General features: G+C 38.1%; 1 protein-coding gene across 4 annotated transcripts in view; it reads right to left on the bottom strand.

Moving 5' to 3' along the window:
• Positions 1-25,766, bottom strand: part of PPP1R9A (protein phosphatase 1 regulatory subunit 9A) — a 153,433-nt gene that overhangs the window by 7,067 nt on the left and 120,600 nt on the right. For 2 of the 4 annotated variants that reach the window (XM_069859648.1, XM_069859649.1), the window contains exons 8-17: positions 24,312-24,365; positions 21,681-21,910; positions 20,159-20,255; positions 19,882-20,053; positions 13,543-13,700; positions 12,690-12,990; positions 8,368-8,455; positions 8,192-8,269; positions 4,251-4,449; positions 1,549-1,668 (exon numbers count right to left, since the gene is read on the bottom strand). In XM_069859648.1, coding sequence (XP_069715749.1) covers positions 1,549-1,668; positions 4,251-4,449; positions 8,192-8,269; positions 8,368-8,455; positions 12,690-12,990; positions 13,543-13,700; positions 19,882-20,053; positions 20,159-20,255; positions 21,681-21,910; positions 24,312-24,365 — 1,497 coding nt within the window. The remainder of the gene's footprint in view (positions 1-1,548; positions 1,669-4,250; positions 4,450-8,191; positions 8,270-8,367; positions 8,456-12,689; positions 12,991-13,542; positions 13,701-19,881; positions 20,054-20,158; positions 20,256-21,680; positions 21,911-24,311; positions 24,366-25,766) is intronic. The other 2 variants (XM_069859650.1, XM_069859651.1) reach the window with 1 other exon arrangement.

Genomic DNA, 25,766 nt, shown 5'->3' with positions numbered 1-25,766 from the left:
TGGAGTTCCTGGTCTTGAAACCCTAGAGCTCATGGGAACCTTTCTGATGGCTCCAATTGCAAGAGCAAAAGCTCCTCAATTAGAGGAACAATCTGCAGGAACTGGGTTCCCTCCCCGACCATTTCATTTTTCTAATCTTCAAATAGTCATTTCAGATGTGCCAGAGAAGCCTAAGGAATGGAGCGCTTGCAGCAATATGCAGTGGAAGACTGAAGAGCAACACTGGCCTAAATCAACTGCCAGAGTAGCTGTGAAGGTTTCCACTGCAGCTCTTGCTGAACACAGTGCCCGATTCGGAGGTTGCAATTTGGCACACAGCAGCGGTTGGAGAAAACACATTCATTTTTATAGATCTGTTCAGGCTTGATATTTTAGAAGAGCTAAAGTAGAGAGCTGAACAAGCAAAATGAAAGCATTTTCAAGCTTTTAATTCAATACCACTGGGAACGGGGCATTGTCACAATAAAATACATAATATAAAGAGAATGAAACATAGTAAGAGAATGAAAGGTACTTTCATGAGACTATTAATATTAAATAAAGTATAAAAGATTACTTTGTTGTTTTCAGCAATGGACAGAATATAGGCTCCTTTCTACACTGTCTTACTAATTTTTGCCCTTTACTACCTCTAGTAAGTAGCCTCTAAAGAACAGCTAGTTTTGTAGACTTGTATGGAATGGCTCTCATTAGTTAAACCCATACAATGTATGCAAACAGTAACAGTACAAACCTAACTATCATTAAAACAAAAAAAGACATAAATACTTCAAGTTCCTCCTCTCTAGGAAAAAACCTGTCCCACACCTCACACAAAAAATGTGACATTCTTACTGAGTGTATTTCGGAGAACAAAGGCATGGGTTTCTTGAGTTCACAGGACACGTTGTCAGCTACTGTCAAATTGTCCAGCTTCACTGACAATTGAGTTACAAAATCAGTATCTTAAGAAATATATTTTCAATATATTTACTCAATTATGTCACCAATTTACAGGGTTAGGAAAGCTTTTTTGCATTATCATTTTTCAAAAAATCTCTGGTTTGAGGTAACTGAATTCAAATCCAGCACAAAGAGAACGCAAAGTGGTGTAACACATACCTTCTAATCAATTTATATATTCTCAGGTACAGCAATACATAACTACTGCATGCACAGGTCCTACCATTTTAATGTATTAGGGCAAAATTAGTCCAGGTGAAGATGCCGTACATCTCAACTATATTTATCAAACAATGCTGTATTTTTTTAATCTCAAAATTGTCTCAATTATGTCTAGTTTACTGTATATGTGTGTATATATACATACTGGCCCACACGTATACACTTAGAATGTAGGAAAAATGAATTGAAATGTGTGAGAATACAGCCACTCTTAGGAAACCAACTGAAAACAAGAAAAAATATAATCTAGAAACTGAGATTAACTTTCTTCTCCCAGTCTACTGCCTAAAAAATATCCCTTTGTTACCTGAGCAGTTATCAAGCAAAATGACATGGGAGAAAGAAAACAGCTATTTCCCACCTTAAACAATTTCATCAGCGTACCTCATCTGATGACAGTGCTAAGGTGTGCGAGAAACCTGGGGTTTTAGGTTCCACTCCTAAACCACTCAAATCAGCTGAGCTTGTGCTGCTGGGACTGAAATCATCGTTGAACGTGAAGTTCTATGAAGAAAAAGATAAGTCAGAATGAATAAATGATCTCACATGTGCATCTGAAAGGGAAATTGGCTTTTTGTCTTCCAGGCTGGCATAGTTCAGGAGTGATTTCAACAATTTACAAAACCAGTTGCAATACACACGAAGAAGCCTAATTTTCGGTATTGCTAATACTGAATACACAGTATTTGTACCACTGTGTACTTCAAGAGACAGCTTTGCCATCTTAATGCCTCAGTGAATAGCAAAGGGGTCTGAAAACAATTTCCAGACTCCCCCTTTAAGATGCTCTCTCTCATCCTGGATCTAAATTACAGGTTCCGCAGGTTAATCACTAGCATATTACTGTCCTCCAGATATTTAGGACAAGCGTAGCACAGGCAGTAGCACAAAGAATAGGACACAGGATTAATGAACACAGAGAAGTGAAAACTGCTATTGAAAGAACAAGGAGAATATCCTGTGAATCCATCTCTGAGTCCCAAATAATATCCTAGAAAAGCAAAAGGATCTTCCCTCTTTCCCTATACCTTTAGAAAAAAACTAAAATTGAACATAAAAGAGATCTTTGGATATTGAATGTTATTTACTGAAATAATAACCATTAAACAAACACTGTTTTTTCTTAATAATGTAATGACAGACATCACACTGTAGAACAAGGAACAGCAAAAGCGGGCACATATTTTCCAGGAATACAGCAAAATTACCATCAGAAGAAGACAAAAATTAACAACTATTTCATATTAGAGTGAGAACCATAAAAAAAAAGCTAAGAAAAATTAAAGACACCGTGATATTCCATTTAAATTGAATGTGTAGTTGATATAGAGACCACAAATTTCTAATCTAGCATCTAAATGAATATCAAATTAAAATGAATTTCAATTCAATTTACATTCAATTGAACAAAACGGATCCAAATATGAAAATAACACTAAAAAAAGTTATCCTTTTATTCCCTCCCAAAGATATTTGACCCATTTCTCCTTAAAATGTGAAGTCCTCAAAAAACATTAAGTGTTAGTCCTCTAAGTTTTGTTGGATTGTTGGTACTGTGCTGTGCTTTAAAATCCTGAATAGCGGTATAGGAACTGTTAATTTAAGAGCTTGCAAACTTTGCAGAAAACATTAAAATGTTTTTGTGATCAGTTTTCTCACACCTACATTTAGAATTCTGTTCTGCTTTTCCTATCTCTTTATAGAGAAGAAAATTCGAGCAGCTTCCTTAATATGCAAACTTTTAGCCCTCCTAGTGTTCTAGGCCAGGAGTTCAATGGCTCTACCTTCTGTTGTGTGAAGAACATTTTCCTTTTTTAAGTACTCTGATTTTTTTCCCACCTCTATCTTGTGCAAGCTTTTGCCTTACTATGAATTTAACTCTTTAAAATTTAATTTTCTATAGGAATACCACAACATAGTCAAGGCCTGCTAATAATTACGATAGCAGGACAAAAAAAAACCCAACAACCCCAAATCTCAACCTAATACTAACTGTAAATGGCGGAGCTTTTTTCCCCATTTGAAAATTATTTTCACACAGTGTTGTTTAAAGGCACAAATACGATTTACATGTCTAACCCTTATTTTTCTTTTCAAAATAAACCAGGTAACTGATTAGTTTCTTTTTTGTCTTCAGAGATTTCATCTGTGGCCTTCTCTACCAATCTGATTTGGACTGGTCAGTCTGATGTCGCTGCCCCTACTCACAACTAGCACCTGGCATAGCTTGGTCCACAGCAGAAGCAAGATACCACCAGCTTTGGCACCAGAAGAGTAAGCAATGCCTGTGGGAACTGCTATTATGTACACGTACATGTTTGTAGAAGACAAAGACATCAAATTTCTGATTTATTCTTGTAGATAAAGTCAAAAACTGTATCTGTTTCTTTTTACCAGATCAATATAAGAAGTAAACTCCTACAAGTTATAAGAAATTCCAGCAGAGGAATATTTTTCAGAAGTGAAAATAAACATACAAAAGTTATGTATAATACTATAGATAAGGGTTACTTAAGGAGCTATCATGCTGAAACATTCATGCACATAGAAATCACACAGACGTATTAAATTGCAATAGTTCATATTTACAGTTCAAGCATCTTCACATATAGAATTAAATCCAACATCCAGCATGCATGACAAACAGATTTCATTACTAGGGGGGAAAAAAGGCAGATGGCTGATGGCATATAGTATCTCTTCACTTGCATACACTGCATTTGAACATGGTAGGTATTCCCACAACCAGTCCTGAAGAATGCAGAAATTATCTATAATTGAATACACAAATCTAGCATTTGTTTAGTGGATCCAAATGCTAATTTCTGCTGGCACCATTTGTTTTTGTAACAGTACAGCACACTACAGTTGGTTTACTGAATTCATGTACATTGAGACAGAGTATAAAGGCAGAGTCTGGGATGGCACAATGACAGAGATGTTCTGTTGGTATGAACTTTTACTGTACAATGAACACCATGCACTGTTTATTGTAGTATTAACATATTGGCCTGTTCTTTTTTGAGGAACATGAAGCCAATTATGCCACTCAACACAGTGGGAATAAGGTAGTTTTTATTTTCTACCTTTGACCCTTTTTTAGCTGGACTTATATTTTCAGAGGAAGGTTCAGTTGAGCTGGTAGGCGATGGCAGGTTGCTAGAAGAATTGGATCCCTTGCCACTCTCTCCATACCATGTGAATGGTACACAGTGTGGGAGAGAGGAGGATCGCTCTGCTAAAGATTTAGTATTTGCTGATCTCTGCAGTGTCTCCCTGGCAGTCCTGTTTAAGAGAAAGGAGCAGGAGCACGTGTTAGTTTCTAAAATAAGACAAAACTAAATGCTACACAGGCAGTAAAGAGTGACATTCCCAGTAACAGTGACTAAAGAACTGAGTGGCATGCAGCTGGTAGGAGCATGCCTGAAACCTGTCTTTTGTCAAGAGAAAAAAATGGGTTGTTATGATTCTTCTTCTAACTCAAGCTCTCTTAGACAACATACACCCAGCAGAGACAGACACTCACTGAAAATGCCTGTACTGCCGCCATTCAGATGAGAACCAGCTTCAGTCAAGAAGCCACATGTTGTGTTGGTGCACTTCTGAGCACCAGTGGCATCTCAGCATGATTAAATACATTAGACTCAGCACTGACTCAAGCATGTTCTGGTTCCTAAAGATGGTCTAGCTTAGACTTCAAGCACAGGCAAAATGCTTCAGGTGTGTCAGTATCTGTCTATGGAGACGTGCCTTTGTTACAACAGCTAAACGTTACTAGAGTATTATTATGTTGAATTTAAAGTTACTAAATATTAACAATATTAATACAGGAAAAGTGAAGAATCACCTGTAAGATATTGTCAGCTTCTTTCTTTGTAGTAACAAAGATTGCAGGAGATAATGTGATCAAGCTGCCCAGGTGGCCAAGAAGGCCAATGGCATCTTGGCTTGGATCAGAAACGGCGTGACCAGCAGGTCCAGGGAGGTTATTCTCCCTCTGTACTCGGCACTGGTGAGACCGCTCCTCGAATACTGTGTTCACTTCTGGGCCCCTCACCACAGGAAGGATGTTGAGGCTCTGGAGCGAGTCCAGAGAAGAGCAACGAAGCTGGTGAAGGGGCTGGAGAACAGGCCTTATGAGGAGCAGCTGAGAGAGCTGGGGTTGTTTAGCCTGGAGAAGAGGAGGCTGAGGGGAGACCTCATTGCTCTCTACAACTACCTAAAAGGAAGTTGTGGAGAGGAGGGTGCTGGCCTCTTCTCCCAAGTGACAGAGCACAGGACGAGAGGGAATGGCCTCAAGCTCCACCAGGGGAGGTTCATGCTGGACATTAGGAAAAAATTTTTCACGGAAGGGGTCACTAGGCACTGGCAGAGGCTGCCCAGGGAGATGGTTGTGTCACGTTCCCTGGAGATGTTTAAGGGAGGGGTGGACGAGGTGCTGAGGGGCATGATTTAGTATTTGATAGGAATGGTTGGACTCAATGATCTGGTGGGTCTCTTCCAACCTGGTTATTCTATGAGTCTATGATTCTAAAATAAAATGCTTAAATTATTGGCTAAATATATCATTTGTCAACAGTATAGTATGTAAACTAAAAATAACAATGCAAAGTGTCTGCCTCAAAGAACCTATGCATATTTGTATGCATATGCCACAATCTCATATTATTTCTATCAATGTACACATCATTGTTTCAGAGCATTAAACATCTGCTGCTCCTAGCAGACTTAGAATTTGCACGTATGTAAATTTCCCCTCAAATTCTACATCCTGGACAGCTTCTACATTATTATTAACATAATCACTAGAGCTTTGTATATTGTGAAGCCTCTTCTCTGTATGGCTGATACTGAGGTTGTAAAATTATGCCCACCCATGGAAGTAGAAGAATCCTCTTCCTTCCCTTTGGTTACAGAGAGAAAGGCGGATATACCTGTCCCAGTCCTGTACTTCTCCCTCGTCCTCTAATCTTGCTTGAAAGTAGAAGGAAAAAATGAATGATTCTGCCCGGACTACCTAGCTTCAGGCAGAAGGGATATATGCTGCTAACTTAAATGGGGAATTTTTTATATATGTTACATTAGTGGTAGTCTTAGGAAGTAATTCAGGATTTTATTTACACATCCTGAGTGCAATTTTTTGGCAGTGGCAAAATAATGCATGCAACATCGACCTGACAGCATTAATTCTACACTAATAAGTTGCTGTAATGGACATAATTATAACAGGATGCTGTCTTTTGATGACCATCTTCCTTTTTTCAAAGACTTTATACAGCTTTGGACTGTAGAGAAAACCTTCTCACATTTTTTCTGAGGCAAATTCTTTGCAGTTAGTAACAAGGAAGTGACAAGAAGTATTTAAAAAGTTATACTGAAATAATTACATCCCGGTTTACAGAGGCTCATTACAAATGCTTATGAATTTTGACTTTGAAAGTAGCATTAAACTTTTAGTAACTGTATCCAAACTCAGATACATTGACAAACAAGACAAATAACTGATTTGTCAAATGGTCTAGTAAGCACTGATCTCTCTACGCTGAGATCTCCTTTCTCTAAGGAAGATACCTATGGGATCTCACAAACATTTGTAACATATTATGTTGGTATACAGAACGTATCAAGTTCTTACAAACAAGTATACCTTCATCCCAACCACCCTACAGTTTAGTATTTAAATGCTAGGTTATGTTTAATACCCCGCTGAGGGCACTTAGCTGTCTTACAGCCATACAGAGGTGCAGAGAACTCACTTTAACAAATCTCTTACCTGTCACTAGGGGAATTTAGCAGTGACTATGACTAACTCCAAGGCACACCGCAAGCAGGTATACCAGTGGAACCAACTGGAACAGGTTTCCTGACACCAATGTAGAGGTGATGACTGCTGCCTCAGATCTCTCAAGATCCTGTCAGATATTTGCAGGATACAAAGATACAAATGTATCCTGAGACAGAACATCGCATTTTAGTGCAGGGTGCCTGAAAGAGTAAGTCAGAAGTCTAAGGTTTCTTTTGCTTTTCTGATGTTACAGAATTACACAATATGCTTGTCCCTGGGGCTCTGTATATTAGACTGTCAGCAAAACTCCATGAACAGTTACATACTGTTTTTCCACCACAAAGATCTTCTGAGCAGCATTGAAAGTTGGCTTCCTTTAGATAGATCTTTTATCACGTGACATTCTTTTGCATCACTTTATGTGCAGAGAGGTTTTGAGTTGCTATGTCCTTTCTAGACTTTTGGAATGTTTTAGCTTAGCACTCCTGACATAAAACTGAATGCATGTCTTCCACACCTGGAATCAGGAATAAACCCCTTTAGCCGGGGGCTTGTCAGACTCATCAGTATGAGAGGCCTTCAGTAAAAACCTACACTAGCTTCTGCAGAGAAGATTGTTTCCTGCTGTTTTGAACATCTATTTATTTATTCTGAATCCAGATGCTGGCGATGTGGTCAGACCTCATTAGGAATTCATGACTCCTTCCCAAACAGTTTGTGATGTGACCAATGCAATCAGCATTTTATGTGACCAACACAGTTAGCATTTTTCCTATCTGCTTTCAACATATGTCCATCTTCAGAAACAAACCCTTCTGAAGGCATTCCTGACATGAGTGTTGTGAAGCTGCAGTGAACAGCTACTGCTCATCCTCACTCTGGGTGCTTTTTCAAAAAAAATATGTGGAATTGTGTCAAGATTTCTGGATCACAGTAACGGACTATGTGTGCCTCTTGTAGGCCAGTCTGTTAACCTGTTAACCTATTTTTGCAAACTCCGTGAGTGGATGCAACAGTGGAAATGATGCCACAATATTATAAACCTCCAAGTATTTTTAGATTATTTGCTAGTCTTTAATTAGTTAAGAAATCTAGGTTTGTAAGCTCAGAGGGTCAACTCAAAGCTTAACACTTATTCATATGAAATCAGCGGGACTGTTAATCTTCCCATCTGCTGGGATGATTAAGTTTTTCCAATGTTTCTGGCATATCATTTCTTGCATCATCAATCTTTACCCATACCTACTGCCACAGGTCACCCTAAGAGCTTCTTTCTCTTTCCGCTTCTTGCCCTTGTTTGAACTCCTCCTCAAGGGAGCCCTACAACAATATTAGAAAAGTTCAGGAAACATCTTTGAAATTTTACTTTTCATTATTTTAATTAGAAGAATAAGTATTTTAAATAACAAAATGCTTACCCAAGATCTGCAAGTTTTCGCTTTAGTTTTTCTGCATGCCCTATCGTAGGGCTAGTTGTTCTTGCTGCCTGAGCACATGTGGCACCATCTAGGATACATTTGTACATGGAAGAATGTACATTATTATTATTATTATTATTTGTAATTGTTACTGATGGCTATTCCACTTTCCATTCAGAACAGTTTGTATATCTTTTCATAATTAGATACCCATATGTGTACATGTGTGTGAGCATACACTTTAATTAGGTGATTTTTTTCTCATTTCCAAGAAGACAGTGTGAAAAGGAATAAAAATAGATACATACTTTCAGAATTTGAAAATACACATGGAGAAAACTTATTTTAATTGAAGGAAATGAAAAGTTAATTTTGGTTGAGTTTTAATGAATATGTAGTAAGTCGAACACAACAAGAGATTCAAAAGTAAACACTACAGCGAATCCTTTTTTAAACTCAGCAGTGGCTGCTTAAGTTTCCTTTTACAGAATTAATTTGGCATGTATGCTTTACTTCTAAAATGACCCCTGAAAATACATTCTTGAACTCTAGAGCCAAAGGTATTTTTTATGATGGGCATGCTAGCTAATAACTATGTTTAGCTTTAACATCTTTGTTAAAATAAACATTTAACTTCATATTCAACCATTCCAAATTAAAAGCCAAAAAAAAAGAATTAAAAGTAGTTTAATTAATAAATTTGCTCTGAGATTTCTACCAGTTTTTGATCTCTTCTACAAACACTGTTGAAGCCTGAAGAGGAAATAGCCTGCGGTACCTATAAAGCCAAAACAATAAATCTGAGTCTGCCAAACATCCTGTGAAATCTATATGGAAACAAAAAGAAAACACAAAGCAGATGAAAAAATCAGACACAGTTTCTGTGATGCTTAAACATAAAGAATGTCCTCAAATACTCTAGAGGAAGCAAATGAAGGTCAGTCATTTGTGTCACTTGTGGTTTGGCGACTTTTACAATGTGACCTTAGCCGTACAGTGACTTTTAACTGAAAGCACTGCTGGATTTGTGGATTTCTCCTACATAAATTAACTAAAAAAACCACAGCCCTATTACAGGACAGTCCACTGTGGGTATAGAAGAACTTTGTATGTTTCTTTGTGGATAATATTCGGCCAGGTTTTATTCAAGCATAGAGTTCAGTGTTCAAGTGGTTCACAAATCCTGGAAAAAGTAGGAAAACAAGTCTTTTGTAATATACCCCTCTAAAATCTGTATTTTTTGTTCTAAAATAAGTCTGTATGTTGAAAAAAAAACTCATGAACCAGGAACAAGTAACCTCGTGCCAAAAAAAAGAAAACAAAGACCAGCAACAGGAAGAACAACAAAACAAAGTCTCCTGTGAAGAAATCCATCCCCCAGGGATGCCAAGGAGAACTTTAGGCAGCCCACACTTTGCATCAGCCCTACAGTGTGCATACTCCTCTCTGTTCTCTTATGGTTCCTCTTTTAGCTTTAATGCATTCTTCTCATGCAACATCTGTCAAAATTGCCACTGTAAAGAATAAAAGACTGTAATGTTTTATTTTCACACCAGCTATTTGCAGGCAAGTGGGGCTTGGGTCCTGGGGGGTGGTGGGCTTTTTTGAGAAACTTCTTAATAAATGTAAATGAAACAGCAAGATGCGCTACTTTTGAGGTGAGCAAATAATTAAAAGTATTAGTAACTAAAGGTTTTGCTGGTATAGTAGAAAAAAAATCGGAGAGCCCAGCAGGGAGACACAGCAGCTACCTGGTATGGCTAATTTCTGTTCAGACTCTTATCTGTGTGCTCCCACTCCCATGCAGCTAGACCCAGCCAGAGCCCTCCTAATAATGACAGTTTGCTGGGGGAAGCATTCACACTGGCTATAGGACACAGTGCAAGATGGATGGGCTAGGTCCTTAAACCAGCTTCAGTAGTGGACCGGATTTGGAGGGTGCTGGCCTCTTCTCCCAAGTGACAGGGGACACGATGAGAGAGAATGGCCTCAAGCTCCGCCAGGGGAGGTTTAGTCTGGACATTAGGAAAAAAATTTTCACAGAAAGGGTCATCGGGCACTGGAACAGGCTGCCCAGGTAGGTGGCTGAGTCACCTTCCCTGGAGGTGTTTAAGGGATGGGTGGACGAGGTGCTGAGGGGCATGGTTTAGTATTTGATAGGAATGGTCGGACTCGATGATCCGATGGGTCTTTTCCAACCTGGTGATTCTATGATTCTATGATTCTAATTCATCACTTTCAGCCTCAAGGAGCTGGTGCAAGTAATCTGCGGCTGATGGATGTGAAAGGAGACTAGACCAAACTTTCTTCCTCAAGGTCACAACACAGTTGCAGCCAGCCTCTTACATCAATGGAGGATTGCCCACAGGGGTCACCTCAGCTGCCTTGTCAAAGAATGCTGCTGCATGAAATGGCAGAACTGAAGAAAAGCAATTAATTGTACACATACACAAAAACGATGCGCTTAAAAGACAAACAAGGAAAATGCCTCATCATCTTGCAACAATGAGGAGACCGATCTCATGCCACTGCAGGCTCATAATAAAGGAAAAAAAAGACAAGTGTGAACTTGCTAATGCTCACTTTTGTTAATCATGGACTAATCAATAGATACACACATCCATAAATGCGTTTTCTTTCCATCTCTAAAAAAATCCCACGTGAACAAACAGAACAAATACAACGGCCTTTATTGTCTGACCTGTAAGAGTTTGACATGCAAATTAATATTCAATTCAAACAGTATCGCTACACTTCCTGCCAAACAACAACTGCTTTAGGATATTTCTTTTTCATACAACTGATTAAGAGGAAATTTTCCATCTGAAACTAAATTGCTCTGGTTTAATTTTCATGTACTCATCAAAATCTGGATACACCCGAAAGAAAGCACACCTGAAAGAAAGCAGTTTGCTTAACAGACGCAGTAAGGAAAGCATGACACCAATATTTATACAGATTATTTTTCAAACCTAAACTAGGAAGGAAAGTGCAACACAGTGAGTGGAATAGACTACCCTATTCCTTACACTACAAGGCCAGTCTGCACCAAATTTTTATCAAGATATTTTTCATGCACTGGATGAAAACGCAGTATCTATGACTTCACTGATAAACCAGTCAAACATACAAGCTGAAGTAAGAGTCTAAAGTCACATTCTTATGTCCACACCCTTATTTCTACTTGCCAAACTCAAGCTTTGAATTTAACTTTGGATGAATAACAATTACACAAGCAGCAACTATACAATTAGACTAGCAATTTTAGAACCTATGTAAAAATGGTAGCGTACAGTAGCTGAGCCTAAATTAAAAAAAACTTCATTAATCTGTCTTTCAAGAATATATGAAGGTCCTGTGTGAAGATTAAGAAAAAACAGATTGTGAATGAATGGCAAGTCTTTCCAGCTACACAGGCAAACAAAAATACTCAAGAAATTTTTTTTTCCATTAATTTAAGCAAGCTAAACTTTGTTATGAACCTGCCCCCACCTGTTCCTGCAGTCCTCACTTACTAACAATTTTATAATGTATTTTAGCTTATCTCACAGGTAAAGAATGCAAGATGCACAGCTAAGAATGCTAAAGTTGTGTAAAATGCTAATTTTGACAAGGTATCTGAATAAGAGGATTCTGAATTCTGTGACATATTATACTGTTAATGCACTGAAAAAATTAGTATCTGAGAAATGTACCCGAGCTAGGTATGACTGCATCATGTTTTATCCAGCTTACATTTAAAGAATCTGAATTAAATAAATAACAATCTGGCCCACTCCCTCATCAAATTACTTGATTTTTTATCTGTAAATGAAGACTCCCCAGACATTGACTTCCTGTTAAATCTAGACTATGCTGCCTCTCAGCAATTAAAAGCTACAATCTGTTATTCTTGCTTTACACTCCTGTCCACACCCTCCAAAAAAGCATCTATCAGTGCCAAAATCACATAATTTGACTAAGTACACTGTGTTAAGCATGTTTCTAATAAAGAAATGTCCTAAGGTCCATTAATTTGGTGTTTTTTAAAACAAAGGATAAGATTTTCTTAAAGGCAACTTCCCCATGTCTTTTTCACAGAGCTCTAAGAACGGAGAAAAAGAAAGCAAGCAGTTCCTGATCTCAGTTTAAACTTTGCCCTTGTCTTATAACATCACACAAGGCCAGCTGCATTTTTTTTTACTTCCAAGTAGACAAAAGAAGTTATGAGATGATGGCCTTCTAGCTGCTAAGGGCTAAGGTCCTACTGTACAACAGAATGTTATAAAGTAGATGTAAGTGAGCAAAATGATGCATCAATTTATAGTAAAAAATTGTAATACCTTTATCTTGTAAAATACTCCTGCCAGCTGGATGATGCAAAGGAGATGCTTCAGAGCTGTGCCCAGATTTTGAAGGAGAGGAAAGTGGAGTGTCTCCCTGAGCATGTGGGGAAAGGACACCTCCTTTGTGGTGCTGTCCTTCTTCTTGGTTTTCAGTTAGGTTGTCAAGTGAGATTGCTGCACTGCTAGCCACAGGGGAGAGGGAGGAAGCACCAGAATCTGATGCTGGTGAGGATACTCTCATGCATAAGGGCAGTGGTGATTTTGAAATGTGCATGGGACTACTGTAACTGTTTGACGGCTGTTGGTATAAGAGATTATAAAGCAGGTTATACCATTTAGAAACCAATCAGAGCAAGGTTTACTTTGAACATGCAATTATTTTATTCATTATTTAGCCTTCTATTTGTAAGAAACACTTTAGCAATTCATGCCATTATCTTCTGATACCACACACAGTGTTGTTTATTGATATCTGCTTTCAGATGGAATTCAGAATCAGACAAAACAAGTAAGCATCATATCAATTGTGTTAACAGAAATGCAAGATTCAAGTTCCTTTCACCTCCTGCATAAATGAAAGGACTCACTGTGCATTATAAAGCACACATGTATCAGAAAGCCCAGGATTCCTGTTAAAAAAAAACGAACAACAAAACCAAAAAAATAGGTGTGCTGACTCAAAGGAGACCGGACTCGCACATCAGTCAAGGCCATTCACAGCATACTGGACACAGAGGAATAAATACTGCCTGTGCTACAATGAAAGGACAAAGACAGAGAGTGGAATGACTTAAATGGGCAATCTAATACTCCATAGGAAGCCTGAGAGAGAGGGTAGAGTCCTTCTCACCTTTCGTTCTAGGCTGTCCTCCCCATCAGTTGAACTGATGCTATCGTACAGCCTTGTTCTGGAAGGCCTCTGCCGCTTGTTCTTCACTGAAAGCTGAGCTCGAGTCTTCAGAGCTTTGGAGTCCAGTCTGTCTGTTTCTGGCACTGCTTCATTGAAATCTGTATGGAAATATGATTTGAAGTTATTTAGCAGAAGAATCTTTCATTCTTTTCCTCAGACAGAACCTGTGATTGTGGGCATATGAACTTTGCATGTTTTACATGTACTTGTATCTTATTCACTGTTAAAGTACACATGCAAAAAAATGGTTATTTGCATAAACCATTAAAAAGTTTATCTGCACTCATCCAGTAGCTGCATAATGACACATCAACTGCAAATATTTAAAAATTCAGTGGATGATTCACACTGTTACATCAAGGACCACACACACACGCGCGCACGCGCACACACACAAAACCCTGGCAAACATAGCTGTATTATCCCAGAGAGCTGGTCCACTTAGACTCCCTCAAAAGGACTTGCATGTGCTTGGCCTACAAAGAGTTCTCCATCAGGACACAAAGGATTCGTCACCTCACTGCTTATCGACAGATATTTCCTAGAATCTGCATGAATATGCCAATTTAGACCCAGGGAACCAATTCATTTATCCTAAATCCTGCCCTTTAAAGGCACTTGAGAAGGCGGTACTGGACTGCCATTTTTTCCCATAGCTGACCCATTACATGCTATTTCATCAGTTTTGCAGGCTGCTCATCAATTTACAGAATGATCTCAAGCAGTCCTCAGGCTGCTCTGTTTTTGATGATAACCAGAATGGCTTGTGAGTGTAAACAACATGAGTTGTTCTCTCCTGTACTGAGCGTCCCCAAAACAACCTTGTAAAATATGTACAAATTATGCACAAGTGATGTGTGTAGTCACACCAAGAGCGATACAGGTACTATCCAAATAATCAGATAACCCTGTGTGATTGAATTACCTGACAAGCAGTCTTTCAAATGACTATGAAACAAGCATTAGACTCATTCCTCTGGGCTTACAGTGAAACAAACTGCTTGCTTTGTAATATTATCCCCTTGGGGGGACAGCAGAGTGGAATCCCAAACCCCCTCCAGATTATGAGGTCATCTGTTTGAAGTTATATGTGACAATACAAATATGATGCCTTGGTTGTTTGCCCCAATCCTTCTGCAAGTAAAAACATCTTTTTATTAGTACTTGGCAATCTTGCCAAAACATGTTACTGCTTCCCTTGCTGCACAGTCAGAACAACTACCTCCTCTTGTAGGTCCTTCTTTCTTTTATTCAGAGCTCCTTCAAACCCCAAAAGCTTATATAAACTCACTAAGACTTCACTAAAACATCCCTGTCTTCACCAACCATTGTGATCCCTCATACAAACAGATAAATATGAGCAGCCTAACTCTAATACAGCCTTGCCTCACTTGCACTTGGATCACATCAGAAGACACTCTGCCAAGCCCCCTTCCTTAAACAGGAGTCTAAAGGACATGACTGTTACTGTGATTATCACCATCAACTGCAGTTGTCTGGTTTCAGCTTTCCAACAGCAACTTGTTTGGGCAGAAACATTACAATGGTGGTCTGCAGGAAGAACGCAAGAGTGCTGAAATAAATTTTCACTGCAACCTTCAGTGATGTTGTATAAAGTTTAGCATGACAGAAGAAACCCAGAAGGTCCATGAAAGGCATCCAGTATGACAGCCATTCAAAGCAGGAATGGGAAAGCCATGATCTGCACAAGACAGAAAGAACTCTAATTGTCCTTGATTAATTGGAGAAACAACTATACTGGGTGGAGCAGGACATGGACTGTTAGATCAGTCATTATAGGCTGATCAAACAGCTCAAAAACTCCCTGAGACATTTACAAGACACCATTAATTATCGCAACAGTACCCATCAAAGAGTCACAAGAAGACCTGTTTGAAAGTTGGGAGATGTACTCTACTCTCCCACTTCTTCGCTCTTTACAAAGTTGCTGTACTTCTCAGTATTTCAGCAAATTTAACATTTGCAAAGCAGCAGTAAGACCAAACAGAGTTTAAAAGGTGTTTTCACGTCTTACACCAGAAAAGAAATAAATATTCTTTACAGTTTCTATTTTTTTTTTGAGTCCTCACAGCAAATGATTGACCCTGCAAAAACTATCCGGTTTTAGTCTGACACTCCAGTCTTCCTCTCTTAGGCCATTCTTCTGTTATTTCACTGAATCAGTGTGTACACAGAAACGTCAAAGTGCTAGCACAGGGCAATGGAAGAAGCAGAATGATGGAATCTGGACAAAGGCAGGGATGGCATGGAGTCTTCCATTTCAGCAGCAACTGTGCCAGTGCAGCTCAAACTGCTTCTCAAAACTATGGCCACATGTTGAGTTTGGATGCCAGCAGATAACTGAGGGCGAAGACTCACTCAAACTAATTTTTTTTTTTTGCAGATCTGTGTTTTCTTAAAGCACTGCTAAGACTTTCATACCATGTTTTGCTTCTGTAAGAGTTAAACTACATTCTGGTGACACTATGAAATCATTAGCATTTTCTGACCTGTAATTATGCTTGTGCTGTAAGAAGTCAGGATAACTGCATGTTGTCACTCCTTGAACTGCTTATATTTATTCTTACAGGTGCACACACTTCCATATATCACTTCCTTTCACAGGTCATATTATGCAAACTATCGACACAGCACTGCAAACGCCTTTTCACAGAAGTGTTCATACTGGTCATGTTTAAGCAAAATACCACCTGGTCCTGGAGCTTACTGCTCCCTCCACTGCAGAGCGGGGCTGTTCACACTCAAATGGCAGCTCTCTGTTGTGCACAGGTTCAGCACGCTGCAAAGAAAGAGCTCAGGTAGCATCAGTGGGGGCTCATTCCTCTACAGAAGCTGCCTTTAAGCTGGGCTCTTGCCCTCAAGCCATGGAGACTGTGGATTTGGATCTGAGCCACAGTCCACAGACATACCTCCCGGCTCGTCCTTGGACCTGCCTCACCACCATGAACTTGCCTGGGCTCCTGGCTGACTTCTGTTTCCATCACCTGCCCTGCCTGCCACCCTTGTGTGCAGTGGGACTGGGCTGTTGTTGGGTGGTATCTACCCTGGCCACACACATGCTGTCACCCTCAGTCCCTTCCCTCTTCTGCAGAGAGCCACTGGCCCTCGCTGCTCCCTGGCACAAATATGCACCCCACCTGTTTGTCTAGGAAGCTCCCAGCCCACGAGGGAGCTCGAGAAATAAAAGTCATATAAAAGTCATAACAGATTTTATTTTGTTCTTGGACACGATGTAATTAGAGTGTCTTTCAGCAGGCGTTGAATCTCTTGACTCCAGTCGGCTTCCTTCTGAATTATTTCAGTACCACTGCAGAGCAGGAAAGAGCTCGCCTGTCCTCCCACTGTTTTTCATTATACAGGCTGATAGATTTCAAAATCTCCTTCTGTGAACGAAGGCATCCCTGGGTATCCAATGGCACCCAGAAAGTACAGCCATCAAAGTAGCTTGAACAGGCATTTGCACAGAGATGAGCAAATACTGTCAAAGTCGGCATTGGCACTGAACTGTTTAGATTTCAAATCACTGACTCCTTCCAATAAATAGCTTGATTCTCTACTGCAGACACAGTTCACGACCACTAAACCTGAAAGTTACAATGCACTTCTTCTATTTTCCTGGACTTTAAGAATAAATCATATTATTTGTAAGAGAAACACAATCCTCAGGGTTTTAATATTGCTCGGCAATAATATATATATAAAAATAAATATATATATATATAAAAATATATAAATATAAATAACTGGATTTTTTTGAGGGAAGCCAGACCTGCAAACTTCAGAGTCAAAATTACAGTATGTGGCTGTGTACATGCAGTGCTCCTATAAACTTGATGCCGAGGCTTCATAAAGAAGCATGTGCTATGCCCACCAAAAAAAAGCCAGAAAAGAGACTGGAGCGCTTGCAGGAATGTCACAAATATGGCATGCACAACACTGCACCTGCAGGAACTCTGCTCACCCTCCAGAGACATCATAGACATCTAGTGGGACGTGTCCTTGCCCATTGCAGGGGGGTTGGAACTGGATGATCTTTAAGGTCCCTTCCAACCCAAACTATTCTATGATTCTATGATCTCCCCTATCCTTTATTACTCCTCTGCAACATCCACACGTTGATCAGTAAATACACTAATTATTAGCAATTACTATTACTCGACAATGGCAAGTCCTTTCCTTAAAAGGAACATTTACACAATCGTGATATGGACACATAGGCTCTTTATCTGCAGAGCAAGTATCACAACATTACCACCTGATACAGACTTCAGAGACTCTGATACAGGATTTAGTAGAAAAGTATATGGAAGGCAAACACAGTTACAGTATGTTTAGAGTACTCTTAATTTAAAATCAGGACTTTTCTTTTTCTGTTGTCAAAAACACAAACTCAGCCCAGATTCAAGGTCTAACTATGATTTTTTTTGCTTTCAAAAAAAATCACTGCTGTCTGTCTATTTTTCCTAGCAAATAATTTGTATTTAAATTCAGTGGTTAAATTCAGGCACTGACCACTGGTACCATTTCTCCAGGGGAGCATTTTTGCAACGACAAACAGCAGTTCTTGGAAAATGAAAAATTTCATGCAAATATATCAATTGAAAAATATGATTTGAAAATATCGACAGGCTGAGTTTTAATGCCATACCAAGAATTTTCAGTTTTCTAGAAGTAATTTGACGAAGAACTCTTTTCTTAAATGTAAAATTCCTGGATTTCAAGACAGATGGATTTTTGATCATAGATGTGTGTTAACACTGTTACAACATTAAGTATAAACATCAATTGTGAGTCAGGTAATGAAAACACACTTTGTTGATGCAAACTGCCAAAAGGGTTTCTGTTAACAGAGTGGCTAAGTATTAAATATTTTGTAACACTTACTGAGTCTCTCTGAAAGAAATACAGACTTGTCATCCTGAGTGCTTTTTTGTACTTCAGAGATTTCAGTAGAAATTATTCTGTACTTCAGAGATTTCCGTCTCACTTGCTAGGAAGAAACTGCTCTGGGAAGATTTGTGGAAATTAATTCCACAAGGTCTGCATATCACCTAAATACCATTTCAGCAGGACTAGCTCTTTTTTCACACATACTATGTTAAAAATGAAATTCCTATTGATTTGTTTGTGGGTCCACATATGAAGTAACTGCTAAAAATACCAATTCTAATAAAACATCCATGTGCCTGCTAGAAATGAATTCATTTGGTAATGTAATGCATCCTTCTTTTCATCAGAGAAATAAATAATATTATAGCTCATTTAATATGGCAACCTATGTAGGAACAGAGTCTGGTGCTCCCTTGTCAGAATCCCAACACCTCAGATACCTGATTTCAGAGATGTAACTAATAAGTATTGCTCCTGCACCAAACAGTTTTGCTCCAAGGCCTTGGACCTAAAATTGGCTTTAATTCTGCATATAATTCACCAGTGAGGAGCCACGTGCAATTACAGAAATTTAAAGTTGTGGAAATTATCTCTACATTTGTGCTGGCGTAAACTTAAAAATGTGAATTATCTTCTCTATGCAAAACAAGGAAAGGTTACAGTCATCCTGCTTACAGCACCTATCCAGGTCTAAGTGTTGCCACAAATAATTTTGGCTTTTTGGTAATGTAGAACAAACTCTTACAAGTCTTATATTGCAAATCAGGCTGTGCTACAGCTGAATAAGATTTTTAATTAACGTGTCAGTAAAGAATTTACATTTTATTCACAAAAGACTACATCCTGAGAAACTGTAAGTGCCACCTGCATGGTTCCTTTTGATGTCTGTATTAATGTGGGATCAGAACCTACAGAGATCCATTCAATGGCAGACTTAGCATTTTTTTTTCCTCTTTCTGGTAACTTGTTCTTGTCTGATCTTTGGTGGTTGGGTAATTAAGGGCAGATTTAGGAACACAGAGAAACCACAATTTTCTCCTAATTTATTAAAATAACAGAAGCATCACATTAAACCTAAATGATTATGGCATCCCACTGAAAGCTTTAAGAATTCAATAATGATCTTTGCTTTATTAGCACATAGTCACTTCCATTTCTTTAAGAGTATACATTGTATAACTATTCTGGGAGTCTATGCTGGCATTATTTGGTTTTGGCATACCTGATACAGTTGTCATTAGATACTGAATATCAGAAAAACAGCAACATCCCTGTATTGCTGTTTCTTTTAAATCCTAAATCATAACCATGGTTTTTTTGCATAAATATTACTAGGGTAATAGGAGTTTTGGTTTGGTTCAAACAAACCTTTACTTAAGCCATCCAGACAAGACACTTGCTTAGTATCTAGGTTTTCCACTGGATCTCCTCTAGAAACTTCTCCAAAAGATGTCTGCCTTTCAAAAATGTTGTTGTTATTGTTAACCTGGCTCCCATTTTGTTTCATTAGCCTGAAAACTTCAGCTTCCAAGTCTCGTATCTGAAAGAGATACAGCACAGTGTTACCCATAACACACACACATATCTATTTCATATGAAGACAGAATTGTGTCATTCTTCAAATACGAAAGTAAATACTACTCACACGAGCTTGTAAGCCTTGAACTTCTACGAGGTGTGCTTTCTCCAAATCTTCTATTTTCTTTCGTTCAGCTTCCTGACGTTTGATGAAGTCAAGTTCTCTTAGGAAAAAAAAAAGGATGCATTTGATGTCATCAAAGCAATCAAATTCAAATAGAAAATAAAATGTTCTGATATATCTTAATCTACACATCAGAAAAATCTGTCCTTAACCAATATTTTATTACTAACCTAGTAAGAAGTATGAAATTGCAATTAGAACAAAACCCTAAACACATAGTCAGTCTAAGTGAGTATGCTGGGGAAAGATACAAAAATAGTAAGAGGAATTTATCTGAAAAAAACCCCCCAAAACCTCAGTTGTTCTAACTGATAATAAAAGAAGTTAAATCAAGCTGGTTTTTGAATAATCCATTTTTACAACAAAAATAACATTAGCTTAGTTTATACTGTGTTCTGTTGTAGGAAACCGAGAAAAATATCTGTTTTATTAGAGTACGGCTGCACTCCATCACAGAAAGGACGTCCCTAAGTTTCCAGGCACAAATCTAGTTTTCCAGTTAAACTACAAGGAGACCTGTTAGACGATTTAAGGGGGCTGAGACAGTTAGAACCAACTGACTAGACCTTCTACTAATATAATGCAGAACAACAACAGAAAGGCTATCCAGGCTTATTCTAGCAATTTTCCCTATTTCTTTTTATTTTGAAAAACCAAGATATTTGTGACAGAAAGCACACAAGATGCTAGCTAGTTCTGGAATAATAACAGAATTCCAAGATGGGTACTGACAATTTGACTAGCTAACCCCCTTTTTAATGTGACAGGATATTCACTTCTGTACTTCCAGTTGTCATTTGACATTGCTGTATGGTTTTGACTTTTCTTCTTTAAGTGACTATATTTCGCTAGGAAATGAAAACGTTGCTGCAGAAAAAGAAATCTGGGGGAAAGGAAGCTGTTATAGAAATGTAAGATGTTATTATTCTTGCTAGCCATCAGGGAGAGGGGACCACATGATACAGAGGGGGCCAGGTAATCATCAGTTAGCTCAACTCAGCTCAAACATTCTTGGCATCTACGAGAAGAAGAAAAATAAAATGTAAAATGTAACAAAACCATTTTCCTTTTGATGTTACATTAGTATGCAGCAGGAGTGAATCCAGTCGACACAATACTAATACAAATTGCTGTAAACCTTGCTAATCAAATGCTTTATTATGATTATACTTGGTTGTTTGCAATCATATTGAGTTACCTAGTAATTCTGGAACATTCCAACCTGGAATACTACAGATCAAATCTTTATTTTGTTATAGTATTATTTATCAACAATATCGAATTAATACTTGAATATTACTAACAGTTTTCCATAATAAAGAGCTTGTGTTTTTCATGAAAAAAAGTGAAAAACAGTGTTTACCTTACAGGTTCTTAATAGTGGGTTTCATATTTCAAAATATATCACATATATGTTTCCTATCTGGCCACTAATTCATTTGCTGAGCCTGGTGTAGCTGCTTACTTTTGTTGAAAATCCTTGATTAATTTCTTTGCCTTGTTATATTTCTTCTCCAGAGCCTGATACTGGCTTTGCGTCTCCTTGAGGTGCTCATTCACTGTGTGACACAGGGTTTGTGCCTCAATCCAATAACTCTCTAATTTCATCATCCTTTCCTTATTCTCCTCAATGTTCTGCTGGAGTTGGGTCTTCTCCAATTCCCACCTCACCTTCTCATTCTCAGCAGCCTGCAGCTGAAAAAGAGTGGAGATGTAGTCAGTAAAAAGCTGCAAGGTGAAGCCTAATTGTTCAGGATTAATTCCAACAACAGGGCTAGTGAAAATCAGTGAATTATAACTATTTTAGTAATACACTGGCAGTGAAAAGAGCATTCCAGGACAAAGAAAATAGGCTGATACATATATTGTTCTTCCTCATAAAAAACAGAGGCTTTGTTCTGTGTTCCAGAGCAGGCTGTATGCGTCTCTGGGTTACAATAAACACGCTTTAAAAATGTTAATAGTCGAGTATTCGGGCAAAGTGCAGGGTTAATCAGCACTGGGGATGAATTTTGCTCCATACATGTGGCTCAGGGGTTACAAAGCATTCATACACTTTCATAAAACAAGGAAATTTCTTATTTTGGGGAGGAATATGATTTCTGGGTTCTATATGATTTCTGGGTTCTATAGTTGATTTAAGAACAATTTAGAAAACAACAGGAGAAAAGCCATTTGCATCCTATCTGTCTGGTTTTTTACCTAAATTAGAAATTCTACAGAATTCTTACAAGGAATGCTTTCATGTCATGCTCTTGCTTAATCTAGAAAGCCAAAGAAAAGAGGCTAGAGCATAATTCAACCTGTAGCATTAGGTCATAACCTAGAATCTTTTTTAATGGAAGCAAGCACAGAGTTTTGCATCCAATATTGAAATACTGCCAGAACTATTAAAAGGATAAAGAGAACCTGTTAGAAATAAATTACTATTGTTCTCTTTAAAATTGTTAACCAAGTTGAAAGAATATAGCATGAAAAGGAAAATATGCCAATGCCGTGGAAGATTTCAGGTGCTAATTCTGCCAAACACATCAGTGCTGCTTAGCTCCATGACCAGTGCAAGTTCCACTGCTAGCTCTACTTTTTGGCACCAATGAAGTCCAATGACTTTTTCCAGGTGTCCTCAAAGAAGTCTGAATTTTACTGCTGAATTTTACTGCTGAATTTATAATAAACCTTAGCTCTTCTGCTCCTTTTTTTAAGATACGTGTTAGTGTGTGTGTGTGTTATGCTTCTCATTTCCCAGCTGAAGACAGCTGCAGGTTTGAATGTGTGGTGCTGGGTAAGGGCAGGATTGTTCAGCAGCTTGTATATTTTAGCTCCCAGAATTTACAGAAAACAAATGCGTTAACATCCCTGTTTACTTATCAAGATAATTTAATTTGCTCCATACAGTTCTGCTAGCATCAAGTATGATGAACACAAAAAGAAAATAATTTGTTTGCAGTTTTAGTAGTAATATACCTAACCCTGCAACGTTTTCTCCATCTCTATTCAAAATACTAGGTAAAGGAGTCCAACACAAAAAGACACATTAATCCTCATATCGTAAATAGATTTGCACTGACGAGTGTTTACACCCACGCATCATTGCCATGAAGTCAGTGGGGCTCGGCACAGTCCCAAGGGATTGACTGTGCAGCTCTGACTCCTAGATTGGAACTGGAAAGCAAAGGAAGAAAAAGATTTCTCTTTCTGAACTAGAACAGTACAACAGACACTGTCGTTACATAAAATAGTTGCATTCTGAATTTCTTTTTAACAATGATTTATGCATATTTTATAAGCATTATACAAAATACATAACGAGTGCAAATGGTTGCTAGAAATAATCTAAAATCTTTTTCTGAAGTAAAATTTTCTCATTTTTAATTTCCTTCATAATGTAGTCAAGGAGAAGGACATCATTATAAAACCTAATATTATTCAACAACTGAATTATCAGTTGCCTTCCCATCAAGGTTATCTTAGCACAAAAAATACAATTTCTTTTTATTGCTACAGCATTTTAAATCTAATAACTAGCAACCAATTGTAAGATTATGTTTTCTGTTAAACTAATAAGCTTTTTCCTTTCTAAAGTATCTTTTAAAGAAAACTGCAACAGTACAAACCAGCTTATTTTCTTCTATATATAAAAACTAATTTCTATTCAATATCTTTAAATAAATTAAGTTTTTTACAATGTCAAGAAAAGAAACTAGCATATGCAGGATACTTTAACATCACCAGTAAATAAAAAACTTACTAACTTAGACTTGAATATTCAATACAAATACATTTAAAAACCTGAGAAAATGCATTAGAACTGTAAAACTAGCAAACTGCCATTTAGTCATTATGGTACCCCTTAAAATGTATGTTTAATTGAAGCTACACAAGTTGGCAATTTCTCTTAATAGCAGTACTTAAGATTTTACTAGAAACTTTGAATAGAAAATATATACCAAGACAAGATTTAGCTGAGCCACTGTGCTTCTTAATCAGGCTTTAATTTAAAGAAGGTTGACTTCTCCACCCACATAAAGATACATGTCTTCAGATGCGCATGAGAGAGGAAAAAACCAGCGTGTATTAACCTTATATTGAATCTTACCTTCGTCTTCAGCTTCTGAATTTCAGCTTCTGTAACTGCATGTTTGATTTGCAACTAAAATTGAAAATATAAAATAAACAAGTGAAGTCACACAGAGTAGTCCAGTATTTTTAAAGCCTGTGCTGCAAGTTGAATATCTTATTGCATAGCAGAAGGCCTTGAAGAGTGCTGCAGTGCAGTAGATTGTAAATTAAAATGTCTAGCTTGCAAAATGACTCAGTCTATGCAACCTAATTAAAGATAGGATGCCGCCTAACCACTCATAATTTTAAATCAGAACATCCAATCTGTTTAGCAAAACCAAATGTCTTATGCTTTAAGAAAAAAAGATGTTATCCTGCTGGGCTTTGCTCTCCTTTGATGTGAATATGAAATATGTCCCAGTGCTGTCAGAAAGTCCTACTGCATTGATTACAGCAGGCATGTTACAAAAAATATATGGAAGCAAGTGCCTGATTTAACAACTTGAGAAGTCAGGAAAACCTTGAGGGAAGACTCCACACATTTATTTCATGCAAGAAAAAAGGTAAACAGATGCTCTCCTTCTCCACTATTAGCTGGAGTTACTCTGCTTAAACTATCAAATCTCAGTTGAGAGCAGTTAGACGGGAAAACTGTAAAAACCAGGAAATTGCACGCAAGCACACAAAATGATTGCAAGTAGATTAACAGCCTGAGCAGTGTGTTAAAGGTTGTAGCAACATTACGAAACAGCGTGCCACAATAACAGCGGATCTGTACAGTGAAAGGGTTGGCACTGAGAACTTGGCATCCACCTGCACACTTTCTGGGGCAATTTCTTTTCGACTAACCTCCATTAGTCTAATCCTGTGGAGTGAATACTCATTAGCTCTTTGAGTGTATTAGGCAATGTCTTGAAATATCTTTAGTTTCACCCAAAAGTTCTCACACTTACAGACTCCAAGAACACCCTGAAGTATGAACTGAACCACAGCTTCAACAGCACTGTCCTAATGCAAATGGAAATGATCACCCAATACTGTTCGGCACCTGAATCCCTGCCACTTTGTTATTTAGAGCAGGCAACATGGACAAACTTCTGACAAGCCCCAAAACCTTAAATCTAAAGCAGTGCTTAATTTGAATTAATGATGTGTATTGAGCTGAGGGCACGGGCAAAACCTGAACTACAGCTTGAGCTGGCACTGGAGTGGAGACAAAGACCTCGTCCATTATTTATGAATACCAGGAATAGTTACGGAAAAGCATGTTTTACATAGGGGTTAGTTCTCTTACAAGAATAACAGAAGCCTTTGGGAATAGCTTATGTTGAGCTAATGGAGTGTGTGAGGCCATGGTACTGAACCAGAAGTTATCATTTTTGGTAAAGCAACAGCTACATTCTTGAAGACCAGGCTGCTAGCAAAAAATGTACAAATAATTCAAAAGAGAAGTTCTTCTGGAGGAGAGGAGTAATTTTGAAAATAACAGGAG

Source organism: Phaenicophaeus curvirostris, chromosome 6 (assembly GCF_032191515.1).
Source record: "Phaenicophaeus curvirostris isolate KB17595 chromosome 6, BPBGC_Pcur_1.0, whole genome shotgun sequence".
Lineage (NCBI taxonomy): Eukaryota > Metazoa > Chordata > Aves > Cuculiformes > Cuculidae > Phaenicophaeus > Phaenicophaeus curvirostris.
Note: the sequence above shows the minus strand (reverse complement) of the source record. Positions and strands in the feature narration are given on the sequence as shown.